The sequence below is a fragment of the Aquarana catesbeiana genome, linkage group LG03 (assembly GCF_042186555.1).
Source record: "Aquarana catesbeiana isolate 2022-GZ linkage group LG03, ASM4218655v1, whole genome shotgun sequence".
NCBI classification, from domain to species: domain Eukaryota; kingdom Metazoa; phylum Chordata; class Amphibia; order Anura; family Ranidae; genus Aquarana; species Aquarana catesbeiana.
Window position 1 is genome coordinate 703,058,182 of NC_133326.1, and position 14,189 is coordinate 703,072,370.

The window sequence follows — 14,189 nt, forward strand, 5'->3', positions numbered from 1 at the left end:
CGCTGATCTGCTGACCGAGAAGACAAGATGGAGGAGGTGGACCCAAGTGGGTCAGGTGCTGCTTCTTCTGTGTCTTCTGGCAACACAGGCAAAACTGCTCCTAAGGACCAGATGAGTGCAGGATAGATGGAGCTCTGAAGAAACGCTTGCTGCCTCGCGTACATCTGGCCACGCCCCATAATTTTAAAATATCTTATATTAAATTGCCCTTAAAGTGTTTGAACCATCACTTTGTAAAACAATCCATTCAGTTTAAAATAGAAATGAAAGGTAAGCATTTTTGTACAGATATAAAATACATCATAAATACTTTTTCCCATAACCTCTGTTCCCCGCTGCATAAGGAGTTTAAAGCGGAGTTCCACCCAGAAATGGAACTTTCGCTGTTCGGATTCCCCCCTCCCCCCCTCCGGTGTCACATTTGGCACCTTTCAGGGGAAGAGGGGAGCATATTCCTGTCAAATCCAGGTATCTGCTCCCACTTCCGGGGAAAATCTACACAATGTCCGGCAAATCCTCACACACAGGTCCCAGAAGACAGCACGACTCGCGCATGCTCTGTAGATAACCAGGAGTGAGGCCGAAAGTCTTCCCTTCCTGGTTTCACTTACCAGGAATGGGGACGGTAGCACCCAGGAGTTAATCCAAAGATCAGCTGGGGTGCTGACAACGGGGGCTCCCTGGACAGGTAGATGTTCTTATATTCATTTTTTTCTGCCGGTAGAACTCAGATTTAAGGTGGGGTGGAGAAACAGCAGGACACTGATCTTCCCAGTAAATGGCTGTGAGAGGGAATCAGCACAAGTCTTGGCCATTGGAGGACAGGCAGGCTGTTCTTCCAGCACAGCTAGAACAAAGCTGGGAAAAATGTGCTCTAATGCCTAGAGTGGTCAGTTTGAAATAGGAAACAGGGGGAGTGACAGGATCACCCGGTATTCCACACAAAGAAAGCAATACAAACAATGAGATACTGTTTAACACAATTACATGGTACAGCAGGCACATATCAGGAATATGAAATGTTGAAATAACGTTCTTTAACCACTTCAATATCGGGCACTTTCACCCCCTTCCTGTCCAGGCCAAATTTTCAGCTTTCAACGCTGTCACACATTGAATGACAATTGCATTGTCATTCAACACTAACCATATGAAATTTTTATCTTTTTTCCCACACAGACCTTTCTTTTGGTGGTTTTTGATCACCACTGCCTTTTTTTTTTTTTTTTTGCTCTACAAATAAAGAAAATACCAAAAATTTTGAAAAAATAAATGTTTTTCTTTGTTTTTGTTATAAAATTTAGTAAATAAGTAAGTTTTCTCCTTCACTGATGGGCACATATGAGGTAGCACTGATGAGGAGGCACTAATATGCAGCACTGATAGGCACAAATAGGCAGCACTGATATTTAGCACTGATGGGCTCTGATAGGTGACACTTATGGGCACTGATGGGCAGCAATTATGGGCACTGATGGGTGGCACTGTTTACCGGAACTGATAGATGGCACTGAAAGGCAGCACTGATGAGGAGGCATTGACTGGCGTTACTGATGGGAACTGATTGACATTCCTTATGGGCACTGATGGGCATCACTGGCAGGCACTGGTGGACATTACTGATTGGTCTGCACTGATAATTAATGCGCTGGTTATCATCGCAGACCATCCCCCAGCAGGAGAGCCACTAATCGGCTCTCCTCTACTCACACCTGTCAGTGCAAATAGAAGAAAGCAGATAAACAGCACTTCCTGGTTACCATGTGATCAGCTGTGATTGGACACAACTGATCATGTGGTAAAGAGCCTAACTCATAGGCTCTTTACTTAGATCAGAGAAGCGGTGTGTGGGACCGACACACCGCACCACCAATCGCCATGCTGCGTTCCCCAGAGGGTGCCCACGAGCGGCTTATCCTGCTGGACATCATATGACACCCAGTCAGGAAAGCTGATCCCCGCTGTGGCCATCATTTTGCTATTGGCCGGGGCAGGATGTGGTTAAATATATGTTTTTAATCCCATTATCACCCCCTGTAGTGAATGGTATCAATCAGATCTGTTGTCTCTCTTGCCTGTGTTCCGTCTGATATGGTGACCCGTCAGATTTAGTAACAGGAGTGACGTTCCATCGCTGCCATCTTGGTACACCCCGCACTCGTCCACGGTAAGGATACAGCGAGAAAGTGGCAAGCGGACATCTTGTTACACCCACCGGAGTCTTGCATTTTACACTTAACAAGTGAACTCAGCTTATATAGTCAAATTGAATATTTTGAAATCCGTCAGACTGTTTTGATGTTGATTTTTCTAATAAGCGGTTTTCTATCATATTAGCGAACATGTGATATCACCAGGCTCGCCCCTGCTTTTAAAATTCAATATGTAAACATTCAGACAGATTGCAAAATACCTAATTTGACCAAATAAGCTGAGTTAACTGTTAAAAATAAGTGTATGATGCAAGACTCTGGTGGGTGTATAAAGACGTCCGCTTTCTGCCTTCTCACTGTATTCTTACTGTGGAGGAGTGTGGAGTGTAGCAAGATGGCGGCGACGAAACGTCACTTCCGTTACTAAATCTGATGGGTCGCCATATCTGACGGAACAACTGCAGCTCTGGTAGTGCCCTATTACATCCAATTGTGATGGGATAAATGCCAAAGCACACAAAGTCCAGGAAAAGTTCAGGCATGTGTCAGCGGTACCCAGTATAACTTCCTTGTAACAAGATGTTCTTTTCTGAATGCCGTGTTCAAAGCACCCAGAATCATTTTATGTATTTATCCCAAAAAAATGAAGTTACATTTTAACAGCAGATATGAAACAATAATAAGTTATATTTTCCAGAAATACCAGCCAATGGAAAAAGACCTGTCTTCCTTCGCTCACGCCTTGTTACAAGATATTCTGGATCAGGGAAGAAAAGCTGTGATTGGACTCTGGGAATGTCTCTATGAGCTACAGAAAGATCATCCTCATCCTAATTTATTGGCTGTTCTGGATGAGATCACACAGACAGGTAACAGGACTTTGTGTTTTCAGACAACAATGTGATAAAATAATGATATGGCACCAATTATCCCAAAATAATGATTGGCACCGATTATCCCAAAATAATGATTGGCACCGATTATCCCAAAATAATGATTGGCACCGATTATCCCAAAATAATGATTGGCACTAATTATCCCAAAATAATGATTGACACCGATTATCCCAAAATAATGATTGGCACTAATTATCCCAAAATAATGATTGGCACTAATTATCCCAAAATAATGATTGACACTAATTATCCCAAAATAACGATTGACACTAATTATCCCAAAATAATGATTGACACCAATTATCTCAAAATAACGATTGGCACTAATTATTCCAAAATAACGATTGACACTAATTATCCCAAAATAACGACTGACATTAATTATTCCAAAATAACGATTGACACTAATTATCCCAAAATAACGATTGGCACTAATTATTCCAAAATAACGATTGGCACTAATTATCCCAAAATAACGATTGACACCAATTATCCCAAAATAACGATTAAAACTAATTATCCCAAAATAATGATTGGCACCAATTATCCCAAAATAATGATTGACACTAATTATTCCAAGTGTACCTCCATTGTCAGTGATAAACACAGTACACATACACCGCACTCCTTGCCACTATATTTATTCTCTTTTTTTCTCTTTGCTCTTGTTCCCATTTCCAAACAAATCCTCACTGTCAGATCAGAATTTGTATTTTTTTTAAACAGTATAGATTGGATTTTCAATAATGTCTTTTCTATGGACTGTAAATCATGTGACCACATTACTCCTCCCCCTTTCTCTGGAACACCATGTTCAATCTCCTAACTACTAAAATATTTCTATCTGAAAACTGATATTAGATTATTAGAGCCGGTTCACACGGGGGCGACTTGTCAGGCGACCTAGCCGCCTGACAAGTCGCCTCCCGTTCTGTACAATGGAACCGTTCTAATCGGAGCGACGCAAGTCGCTCCGACTTAGAAGAAAGGTTCCTGTACTACTTTGGGGGCGACTTGCATAGACTTCTATACAGGTGAGGAGACCTGCAAGTCGTGCCGCTTCTAGTGTGAACCGGCACTAAGGAAACAACCTTGTGTTAGAAAATCATTCTTTACTGCACATTGGAATGGAGAGGTTATAAAAATAGAAAGTGGATGTAAACCCTAAAAATATTACATTTTAGGGTTAAATCTCTCCTCCTCCGGTCAGCCCAGCCCCCATACAGTTAGGCCCCTTTCACACTGGGGCGGTGGGGGCGTCGGCGGTAAAACATTGCTATTTTTAGCGCTGCTTTACCGTTGTTTTAGCGGCGGTATTCAGCCGCTAGCGGTGCGGTTTTAACCCCCCGCTGGCAGCCTAAAAAGGGTTAAAACCGCTCGCATAGCGCCGCTACAGCCACGCTACCCCATTGATTTCAATGGGCAGGAGCGGTTTAGGAGCAGTGAATACACCGCTCCTTCACCGCTCCAAAGATGCTGTTTGCAGGAGTTTTTTTTCTCTCCTGCCAGCGCACCGCTCCAGTGTGAAAGCCCTCGGGGCTTTCACACTGGAGAAACAGCAGCGGCAGTTTTAGGTCAGTTTGCAGGCGCTATTTTTAGCGCAATAACGCCTGCAAACCGCCCCAGTGTGAAAGGGCTCTAAGAAACCCCTCTCAGGGAACACATTTAACCCCTTGATCGCCCCCTAGTGTTAACCCCTTCCCTGCCAGCGTCATGTATACAGTAATCAGTGCCTTTTTATATGGTCTCCAAAAGGTGTCAAAAGTGTCCAGTTTGTCCGCTGCAATGTCGCAGTCCAATTAAAAATGGCAGATCACTGCCATTACTTGTAAAAAAAATAATAAAAATGCCATAAATCTATTCCCTATTTTGTAGACGCGATAACTTTTGCGCAAACCAATCAATATACGCTAGTTTGAAATTTTTTTTACCAAAAATATGTAACAGAATACATATTGGCCTAAACTAAGGAAGAAATTAGTTTTTTTTTTATTTTTTGGGAGGGGATATTTATTATAGCAAAAAGTGATGCAGTGATCAGTGTTCTCTCCCCCACAGTTAGAATCACTACTGGAGGAGTATATCCGCGGTATAAGCTTCCCTTGCCCGGTACCAGCCGGATCCAAGATTGCTTAGCCCACCCAGTTACTTGTCGAGATATTGGTGTAGGGTGGGGAAAAACATAAGACTTTATTCAAACACAGGTACAGAGAGAGAGAGGTACACTCAGGGGACAATCACCCCTTCTTTGCATAATGACACAGGGTGGGGTAAACTACATTCAGTAACAAGAGACAAATAGACAGCCTTTCAGGAGGGCTGCAAGAGAAATTCCCCCTCCCTCTCACAGCTAATCCACATACACATATGCATACCATAATACTTTGCTCCCAAGGTAGACAGAAACAATAGAACAATGGGATACAGCCACTTAAAGAGAAATTGCAGTCTGCTCACATAATGTGTAATAAAACATCTTTGCCATTCTGAAGCTTCCCTCCAACCACTTTGCATATTATTTTATATATACTGTGATTCTGTACTTGCCAAATATGCTGCAGAAATCGTCCTCCACTAAGTCTGGCTGCAGCCATTTTACCTGTGGGCAGCTGAAGCTGCTGCCTGTCTACTTTCTGGATTTACACAGACACACAGATGCACACCTTCAGCTCTATAGCCCTGCTGCTCTCATTGGCCCTCTTATGACTCCTCCCCCTCCATTCCTGGCAAACTCTCATGATAGTGAGAGAGAGAGATGTGCATGATGTCATTAGCCTAGGCTTTTTTGCCACGCTTGATCTGCTTTTTGTAAAGTTTGCAAACTGCAACAGTGCGGTCGGCTGCACATGTGCTAAAAAAGGCCCAAACAGCTGAGCTGTGGGAAGTGAGCCAGGAGATCACAGCTCCACAATCTGATGGAATAGGGTGGCTGCTCTCTACTCTTCAATGATGGCTGCCTAATTGGGGTTGTGCCTCCCCCTCAATTTCCTCCTCTGCTCTATCCGGCACCCAAGTTGCATCAGTGACCTCATCATCATCATCTCCTCCATCCTCACCATCACTGGAGCCAACTTGGCAATACACTGCGGCTGGGTGAACATAACTGCCAATTTGTTGTTAACCAGTGTTCTCCCCTCTCTGTAGGCTCATGTTCCTACCTTCCTCAACCTCAGAACCAACATCTGAATCGAGTAATGCCTGTGCATCATCAAGGAGCAAGTGGCTGATGCTGTGTTCAAATAACTCAGCTGACTCCTCCATGCCTGATGCTGGGGCTATGGCTGGAATAGCTGTGGACAAGGAGGCAGATTTAGCCACTCTGGCAGCTATGGTGGACTGCGCACCAATCTCTGCTTGGGTGACAGAGGATGAGGAGTAGGGATGAGCTTCGTGTTCGAGTCGAACCCATGTTCGACTCGAACATTGTCTGTTCGCCCGTTTGTCGAATTGCGAACGATATGGGCCGTTCGTGCCAAATTCGCGTGGCTTGTCACGGCCCATAATTCATTGCGGCATCGCAGTGCATTGCTGGCTGATGATTGGCCAACCATGCACTATGACCCGCATGCTTGGCCAATCACAGCGCCGCCTGAACAGAGAGCCGTAATTGGCCAAAGCCAAGGAGGCTTTGGCCAATTATGGCTCAGGGGATTTAGTACACGCCCCACACTATATAAGGCCGCCTGCACGGCGGCCCTGTGTAGTGTGTGTTCCGGCATTCATTGAGAGAGAGAGAGAGAGAGAGAGACAGACAGTGACATTTGATTTGAGTTAGATAGATTAGGCAGAACAGTCAGTCAGTTAGCTGCACTTACAGTGTATTGTGTATATATATGCATCCCAGGTGTTGCATATATATATATATACACTGTATTCAGTTTAGCTAGATCCGTTCTTGTTATCTTCCTACTGACAGGCAGGCTTGTCTTGTTACAGTATTTACAGCTACCTGAAGAAAATTGCTGGTGTTCTTTTGATCCTATTAGTACCACAGTCAGGCAGCTAGACTATTTACAGTTAGTGCAGTGCGTCCTGCTCACAGTGTTCAGCTAAAACTACAAGTTAGTGGGGTGCGTCCTGCTCACAGTGTTCAGCTAAACCTACAAGTTAGTGGGGTGCGTCCTGCTCACAGTGTTCAGCTAAACCTACAAGTTAGTCGGTGCGTCCTGCTCACAGTGTTCAGCTAAACCTACAAGTTAGTGTGGTGCGTCCACCTCACAGTGTTCAGCTAAACCTACAAGTTAGTGGGGTGCGTCCTGCTCAGAGTGTTCAGCTAAACCTACAAGTTAGTGCAGTGCATCCTGCTCACAGTGTTCAGCTAGATCCGTTCCTGTTATCTTCTTACTGACAGGCAGGCTTGTCTTGTTACAGTATATACAGCTACCTGAAGAAAATTGCTGGTGTTCTTTTGATCCTATTAGTACCACAGTCAGGCAGCTAGACTATTTACAGTTAGTGCAGTGCGTCCTGCTCACAGTGTTCAGCTAAACCTACAAGTTAGTGGGGTGCGTCCACCTCACAGTGTTCAGCTAAACCTACAAGTTAGTGGGGTGCATCCTGCTCACAGTGTTCAGCTAGATCCGTTCCTGTTATCTTCTTACTGACAGGCAGGCTTGTCTTGTTACAGTATATACAGCTACCTGAAGAAATTTACTGGTGTTTTTTTGATCCTATTAGTACCACAGTCAGGCAGCTAGACTATTTACAGTTAGTGCAGTGCATCTTGCTTACAGTGTTCAGCTAAACCTACAAGTTAGTGGGGTGCGTCCACCTCACAGTGTTCAGCTAAACCTACAAGTTAGTGGGGTGCGTCCTGCTCAGAGTGTTCAGCTAAACCTACAAGTTAGTGGGGTGCATCCTGCTCACAGTGTTCAGCTAGATCCATTCCTGTTATCTTCTTACTGACAGGCAGGCTTGTCTAGTTACAGTATATACAGCTACCTGAAGAAAATTACTGGTGTTTTTTTGATCCTATTAGTACCACAGTCAGGCAGCTAGACTATTTACAGTTAGTGCAGTGCGTCCTGCTCACCGTGTTCAGCTAAACCTACAAGTTAGTGGGGTGCGCCCTGCTCACAGTGTTAAGCTAAACCTACAAGTTAGTGGGGTGCGTCCACCTTACAGTGTTCAGCTAAACGTACAAGTTAGTGGGGTGCGTCCTGCTTACAGTGTTCAGCTAAACCTACAAGTTATTTGGGTGCGTCCTGTTCACAGTGTTCAGCTAAACCTGCAAGTTAGTGGGGTGCGTCCTGTTCACAGTGTTCAGCTAAACCTACAAGTTAGTGGGGTGCGTCCACCTCACAGTGTTCAGCTAAAGCTACCTGTAGAAGGTTGGTGGTGTTCTCATACTACAGGCAGGCAGTTGATTTTGCTAGCTGCAGTATCAGTACATATATATATATATATATATATATATCCCAGCTTAGTGCAGCTACAGGCCATTAGTATGTCTGGAAGGCCAAGAAGGAGAGGTAGACAGTCACAAGCCAATAAGAGAGGGCAAGCAGGCTCTGTGTCTAGTGCTGGTCATGGAGACAGTGCATCCTCATCAGCATGTGGTCGTGGGACACGCTTGGCCTTTTTTTCGGCAGCTGGCCGTGTTGAGCCGCAACATGAGGAAGACTTGGTCGAGTGGATGACCAAGCCGTCCTCATCCTCCTCATCCTCTCTCACCCATGCCCAGGGTACTTTGTCTGGCAAAGCAGCGGCCTCTTCCCTCGGCTCAATGTCATCAGTGACTCCTTCCCCAGCCCCACCATGTCCTCCTGAGGAGTCCCTCGAACTGTTTGACCACAGTGTTGGGTACATGCTCCAGGAGGATGCCCAGCGTTTGGAAGGCTCTGATGATGATACTGAGCTCGATGAAGGCAGTAACATGAGCACGGACAGAGGGGGTGCCCAAGAAGGACAGCAATCTGGCAGTCATGCTCCCGCTGCTGCAGCATACTGCCAGGTTTGCTCCAGTGATGAGGAGGGAGGGGATGATGAGGTCACTGACTCAACGTGGGTGCCTGATAGGAGAGAGGAGGAGGAGGAGGAGGAGGTGGCACATCATAAGGGCAGCACATTGACTGCATCACACCCCAAAGCTCCACATGTGCAGGGCGCTGCAGTCTCTGCGCGTTATTCAAAAAGTTCTTTGGTGTGGGCCTTTTTTGAGACGAGTGCATCAGATCGCACCGCTGCTATTTGCAACATATGTCTCAAGCGTATCTCGCGTGGCCAAAACATCTCTCGCTTGGGTACCACATGCTTGACCAGACATATGTTGACCTGCCATGCAGTTTGTTGGCAAGCGTATCTAAAAGACCCACACCAAAGAACAAAGAGGACCTCTCCTTGCTCCTCATCAAGTGAGATTTCCAACCCCACTATACCTTCAGTCCTCTCTGAGACCTGCACTGAGAGGAATGAAGGTATAGAATTAGGTGTGTCACAGCCAAGTACTTGTGGGCAATCTGCTTTTGGTACACCGACGTCAGATTGTACCAGGCAAATTTCCCTGCCCCAGCTGCTGCACCGCCGAAAGAAGTTTGCTCCCAGCCATCCACATGCCCAGCGGTTGAATGCTAGCTTGGCAAAATTGCTAGCACTTCAACTGCTGACTTTTCAGTTGGTAGACTCTGCCCCCTTCCGTGAGTTTGTGGAATGTGCTGTTACTCAGTGGCAGGTACCCAAACACCACTTTTTCTCACGGAAGGCGATTCCGGCTCCCTACCGGCATGTGGAAGGCAATGTCCATGCCTCGCTGGACGGGGCGGTCAGCGGTAAGGTGCATATTACCGCTGACTCATGGTCCAGCAGGCATGAGCAGGGACATTACCTAAGTTTCACGGCGCCTTGGGTGACTCTGCTGGCAGCTGGGAAGGATGCAGGACAAGGTGCAGTAGTGTTGGAGGTTGTTCCGCCACCACGCCTCCAAAATGCTAATGATTGTGACACACCTCTCTCCTCCACCCCCTCCTCTTCTTCTTCCTCCATGGCCTCTTCCTGTGCTTTGTCCTCGGAACCAGCGGTGCTCCGTAGCCGTTCAAGGGGCTACGCAAGTACGCAGGCCAAAAGATGCCATGTCTGTCACCTACATCATAATTTCTCTCTGCCGTGGATAATTTACGAGAAAAGAAGGCCACAGGATGCAGCAGGGCCTTGGTTCCCTGTCTTTGGGATAATACTGCTCCTACAGCAATTTCAGATGCATCCACTTCTAGAATAAATGGAAGAGAGGAATCTGGATGCTTAAGTACAGAGGCGGAGGTAAAAAGGCCCTTGAGAGTCTCAAAAGCCTTTTGAGCCTCGGCCGACCAATGGAAGTGTGTACCCTGTTTGGTAAGCTGTGTGATGGGTGCAATGATGGCTGAGAACCCCTTAATAAATTTGCGGTAAAAATTAGCGAATCCAACGAATCGCTGGATTCCTTTCTTATCAGTCGGGACTGGCCAACCTAGAACAGCCGTGACCTTCTGGGGGTCCATCTTAATGCCCTTACTGGAAATGACTAACCCTAAAAATGGAATACTTTCCTGTTCGAATTCACATTTTTCAGCCTTTGCATAAAGACCGTGTTGTCGAAGTCGGCCCAATACACTTTTGACGTGCCTGCGATGGGATTCAAGGGAACAAGAGAAAATCAATATGTTGTCTAAATAGACGATGACAAACAGGTCTAGAAAGTCACGTAACACATCATTAATAAAGTATTGAAATGTAGCAGGGGCATTACACAGGCCGAAAGGCATCACGAGGTACTCAAAATGTCCATAACGGGTACGAAAAGCGGTCTTCCATTCGTCTCCATCCCTAATACGAACTAAATTGTAGGCCCCACGGAGATCAAGTTTGGTGAATATGGTAGCTGTCCCCAGTCTCTGAAACAACTCTGGTATTAAGGGGAGAGGGTACCGATTCTTCACGGTAATTTTGTTTAGTTCGCGGTAATCCACACACGGCCTGAGGGTTTTATCTTTTTTCCGCACGAAGAAGATGCCAGCACCTGCGGGGGATGTGGATGGACGAATGAAACCTCTTTTGAGGTTTTCGTCAATGTATTCCTTCAATGCCCCTTGCTCCACCTCAGTCAGGGGAAATATTCTTCCAAAAGGAATTTCAGCACCAGGAAGTAACTCAATGGGAGAGTCATAGGCCCGGTGAGGGGGTAACACCTCTGCCCTCTGTTTACTAAATACGTCCAGGAAATCATGATAGGCGGAAGGAATGGATTGAAGTAGACTAGGATCTGTATCTAGGCATAACAGAGTAGAGTTCTCCTGGATGTTCTGGGTTCTGCAAAACTGTTGGCAGTAAGGAGAGGGAAAGGTCACCTCACCCGTGGTCCAATTTATGTCCGGATTATGGGCCTGTAACCATGGCATGCCGAGTATTATGGGGAACAAGGGTGAAGCGATAATGTCCAGGCGCAGCTGTTCCTGATGGACGTTGGAAATGAAAACGGGTATTGGCATAGTCTCTTGGGTGACAGGCTCAGACTTGATAGCGGTCCCATCAGCTAGATGGATAGAGAGTCCATGGGCTTTAGGTGACAAAGGTATTTGGTGTTGGATGGCAAAACGAGAATCCATGAAACAGCTGCAAGCTCCTGAGTCAATAATGGCGGTGATTTGTAGATCCCTCCCTGGAAGCTGTAGCAGAAGAGGAAGAGCAAGGTGAGTGGTATTTTTAACCGGAGGTGTCACATAGTCAGTAGATAGGGATAAACACTTACGGAGTTTAAGGGGACAGTTCCTGACATAGTGCCTGGGTTCCCCACAATACAGGCACAAGTTATTTGCTTGACGACGTTGTCGTTCCTCTGGGGTGAGTGAAGGCCGCAGGACTCCTAATTGCATTGGCTCAGGTAAGTTAAGCGTGGAGGTAGGTGGTGTTGATGATGGGTGATGGGGAACCTTAGGGGTAACCCAAGTTGGACGAGAAGACCCCATAGCTTTCTCAGACCTGCGCTCTCGTATCTGGATAGCTAGATCGATTAAAGCATTTAAAGTCTGTGGTGTACCCACCCTGGCCAGTTCATCCTTCAGAGGATCAGAAAGTCCCAACCGGAATTGGTAACGGAGAGCCGCATCGTTCCAGTTAGTGTCCACACTCCACTTCCTGAATTCAGCCACATAATCCTCTGCTGCTCTGCGACCTTGTTGAAGGGTGTGTAGGGCCGCCTCTGCAGATACAGATAGCTGGGGGTCATCATATAACTGGCCTAGTGCATCAAAGAAAGTGGAGAGGTTGGTCAGAGATATGTCCTTTCGCTCTAAGAGGCGATGGGCCCGGGTTTGGGGGTCACCAGAGAGTAGAGAAATTACGTAGCCCACCTTTGTAGCCTCCAGGGAAAAGGTACGTGGCTGAAGAGCAAAAAATAGTTCGCAGGAGTTGCGAAAGGCTCTGAACTTATGGCGATTTCCGAAGAAACGTTCAGGTGTGGGAACCTTAGGTTCCGGAGGAAGCATCACCACCGTTGAGGAAGGCCCAACTGAAGGAGCAGGAGCAGAGGAAGCTCCCTGGGCCCCAATGGGGTTAGACAGGGTTAACACTCGTTCCTCCAGTCTGGTGTATCCTTGCTGCAGATTTTTGACTGCTTCAGTCAATCCTGCCAGGTGTGCACAGAGTTCCTCCATGGGAGACGTTCCCTGCTCAGGCTCAGACATGGCTGTCTGCTACTGTCACGTACCTGGTAGGTTGTGAGCCTGAAGTGCAGGAAAAGACCTCCCTTACAGCTCCCACTCCCGTTCCCCTGGAATGGAGACAGAGGGCCAGGAGTGAAGAGTGGTATGGGTGCCTGGCAGGATCAACAGTTGCTGGAAGTCCAGTAGTGGTGGCACCCTCTGGAGTCAGTAGACTGAGGTGTAGACTGAGGACAGAGACTGGAATGCAGGACTGGAATCAGGAACAATAGCAGGTAATAGCAGACTGGAAGCTGGACTGGAACCTGGAACAACAGCAGGTAATAGCCTGGAACGCTGGACTGGAACAACAGCAGAAGATAGCCTGGAACGCTGGACTGGAACCAGGAACAACAGCAGGTAAAAGCAGACTGGAAGCTGGACTGGAACCTGGAACAACAGCAGGTAATAGCCTGGAACGCTGGACTGGAACAACAGCAGAAGATAGCCTGTAAAACGCTGGACTGTAACCAGGAACAACAGCAGGTAATAGCAGACCGGAAGCTGGACTGGAACCAGGAAAGACAGCAGGTAATGGCAGACTGGAAGCTGATGAACACAGCGCAGGGTCAACAAGCCGGAGGTCAGTAACGTTCGGACAGCAGAGGTACCAGGGGTAATGCAGAGGGATGGTCAGGCAAGCCAAGAGGGTCTGATGCAGGCAGATAGCAGGATTGTCAAACAGGAAGCCGGGTCAGATAACAGGATACACAGATCAGATCAGGTAACACTCACAGAATGCTGTAGAGCAGACAGCGGGGATGGAGTGTGACAGGCAGGTTTAAATAGCCCGCCTGACACCAGCGGGAGTGCGCGCACGTGCCCGTGCGTGGCCGCACCCGTGAACGCGCGCGCATGCGCAATGTGACCCGTTGCCGGGTTCCCGTGCGCCTGGGACGCCGGTTACTGGCAGGATCTTCATGACAATAGGGCTTGCTGACTGGGTTGAGTTTGCGCCAGGTGTCGGCTAAGTTATACTTGGTGAGCAGGTGTTGGAAATTTTGTTTAAGTGGGGTAGAAGGTGATGTAGGAGGAGATTTGTCTAGGAAAGGGAAGATGGTAAGATTGGAGTTTCCGCAAAGAATTATTGTACCATATTTGTGTTTATCTAGCACCTGCAGGAGGTGGGAGAGAAAGGCCATCGGGTTCCAATTGGGAGCGTAATATGACATAACCATAACTGCTGTGTCTGAGTGATCAGGAGGTATCTGCCTTCCGGATCTTTGATTTGTGAAGAAATGGTGAATGGCATAGAGTGATGGAAACCAATAAGAGTCCCTCTCTGTTTGCTTGTGGCTGAAGCAGTGTAGACCTGGGGGTAAGAGCTGTTAAGGTATTTAGGGGAGGGTGAATCTGTAAAGTGGGTCTCCTGTAGACAGATTATGTGGGCCTTGGTGGCTGCGAAGGATCACAGAGCCTTAGTGCGCTTCTGGGGGATATTTAAGCCTTGGACATTCAAGGAGAGAATGTTT

At 46.9% G+C, this 14,189-nt stretch overlaps 1 protein-coding gene across 2 annotated transcripts in view; it reads left to right on the forward strand.

Annotated features, from left to right (window-relative positions):
* The window catches only part of LOC141133608 (NACHT, LRR and PYD domains-containing protein 3-like), a 219,622-nt gene that overhangs the window by 52,086 nt on the left and 153,347 nt on the right, over window positions 1-14,189 (forward strand). For both annotated transcript variants that reach the window (XM_073623085.1, XM_073623084.1), the window contains exon 4: window positions 2,851-3,022. In XM_073623085.1, coding sequence (XP_073479186.1) covers window positions 2,851-3,022 — 172 coding nt within the window. The remainder of the gene's footprint in view (window positions 1-2,850; window positions 3,023-14,189) is intronic.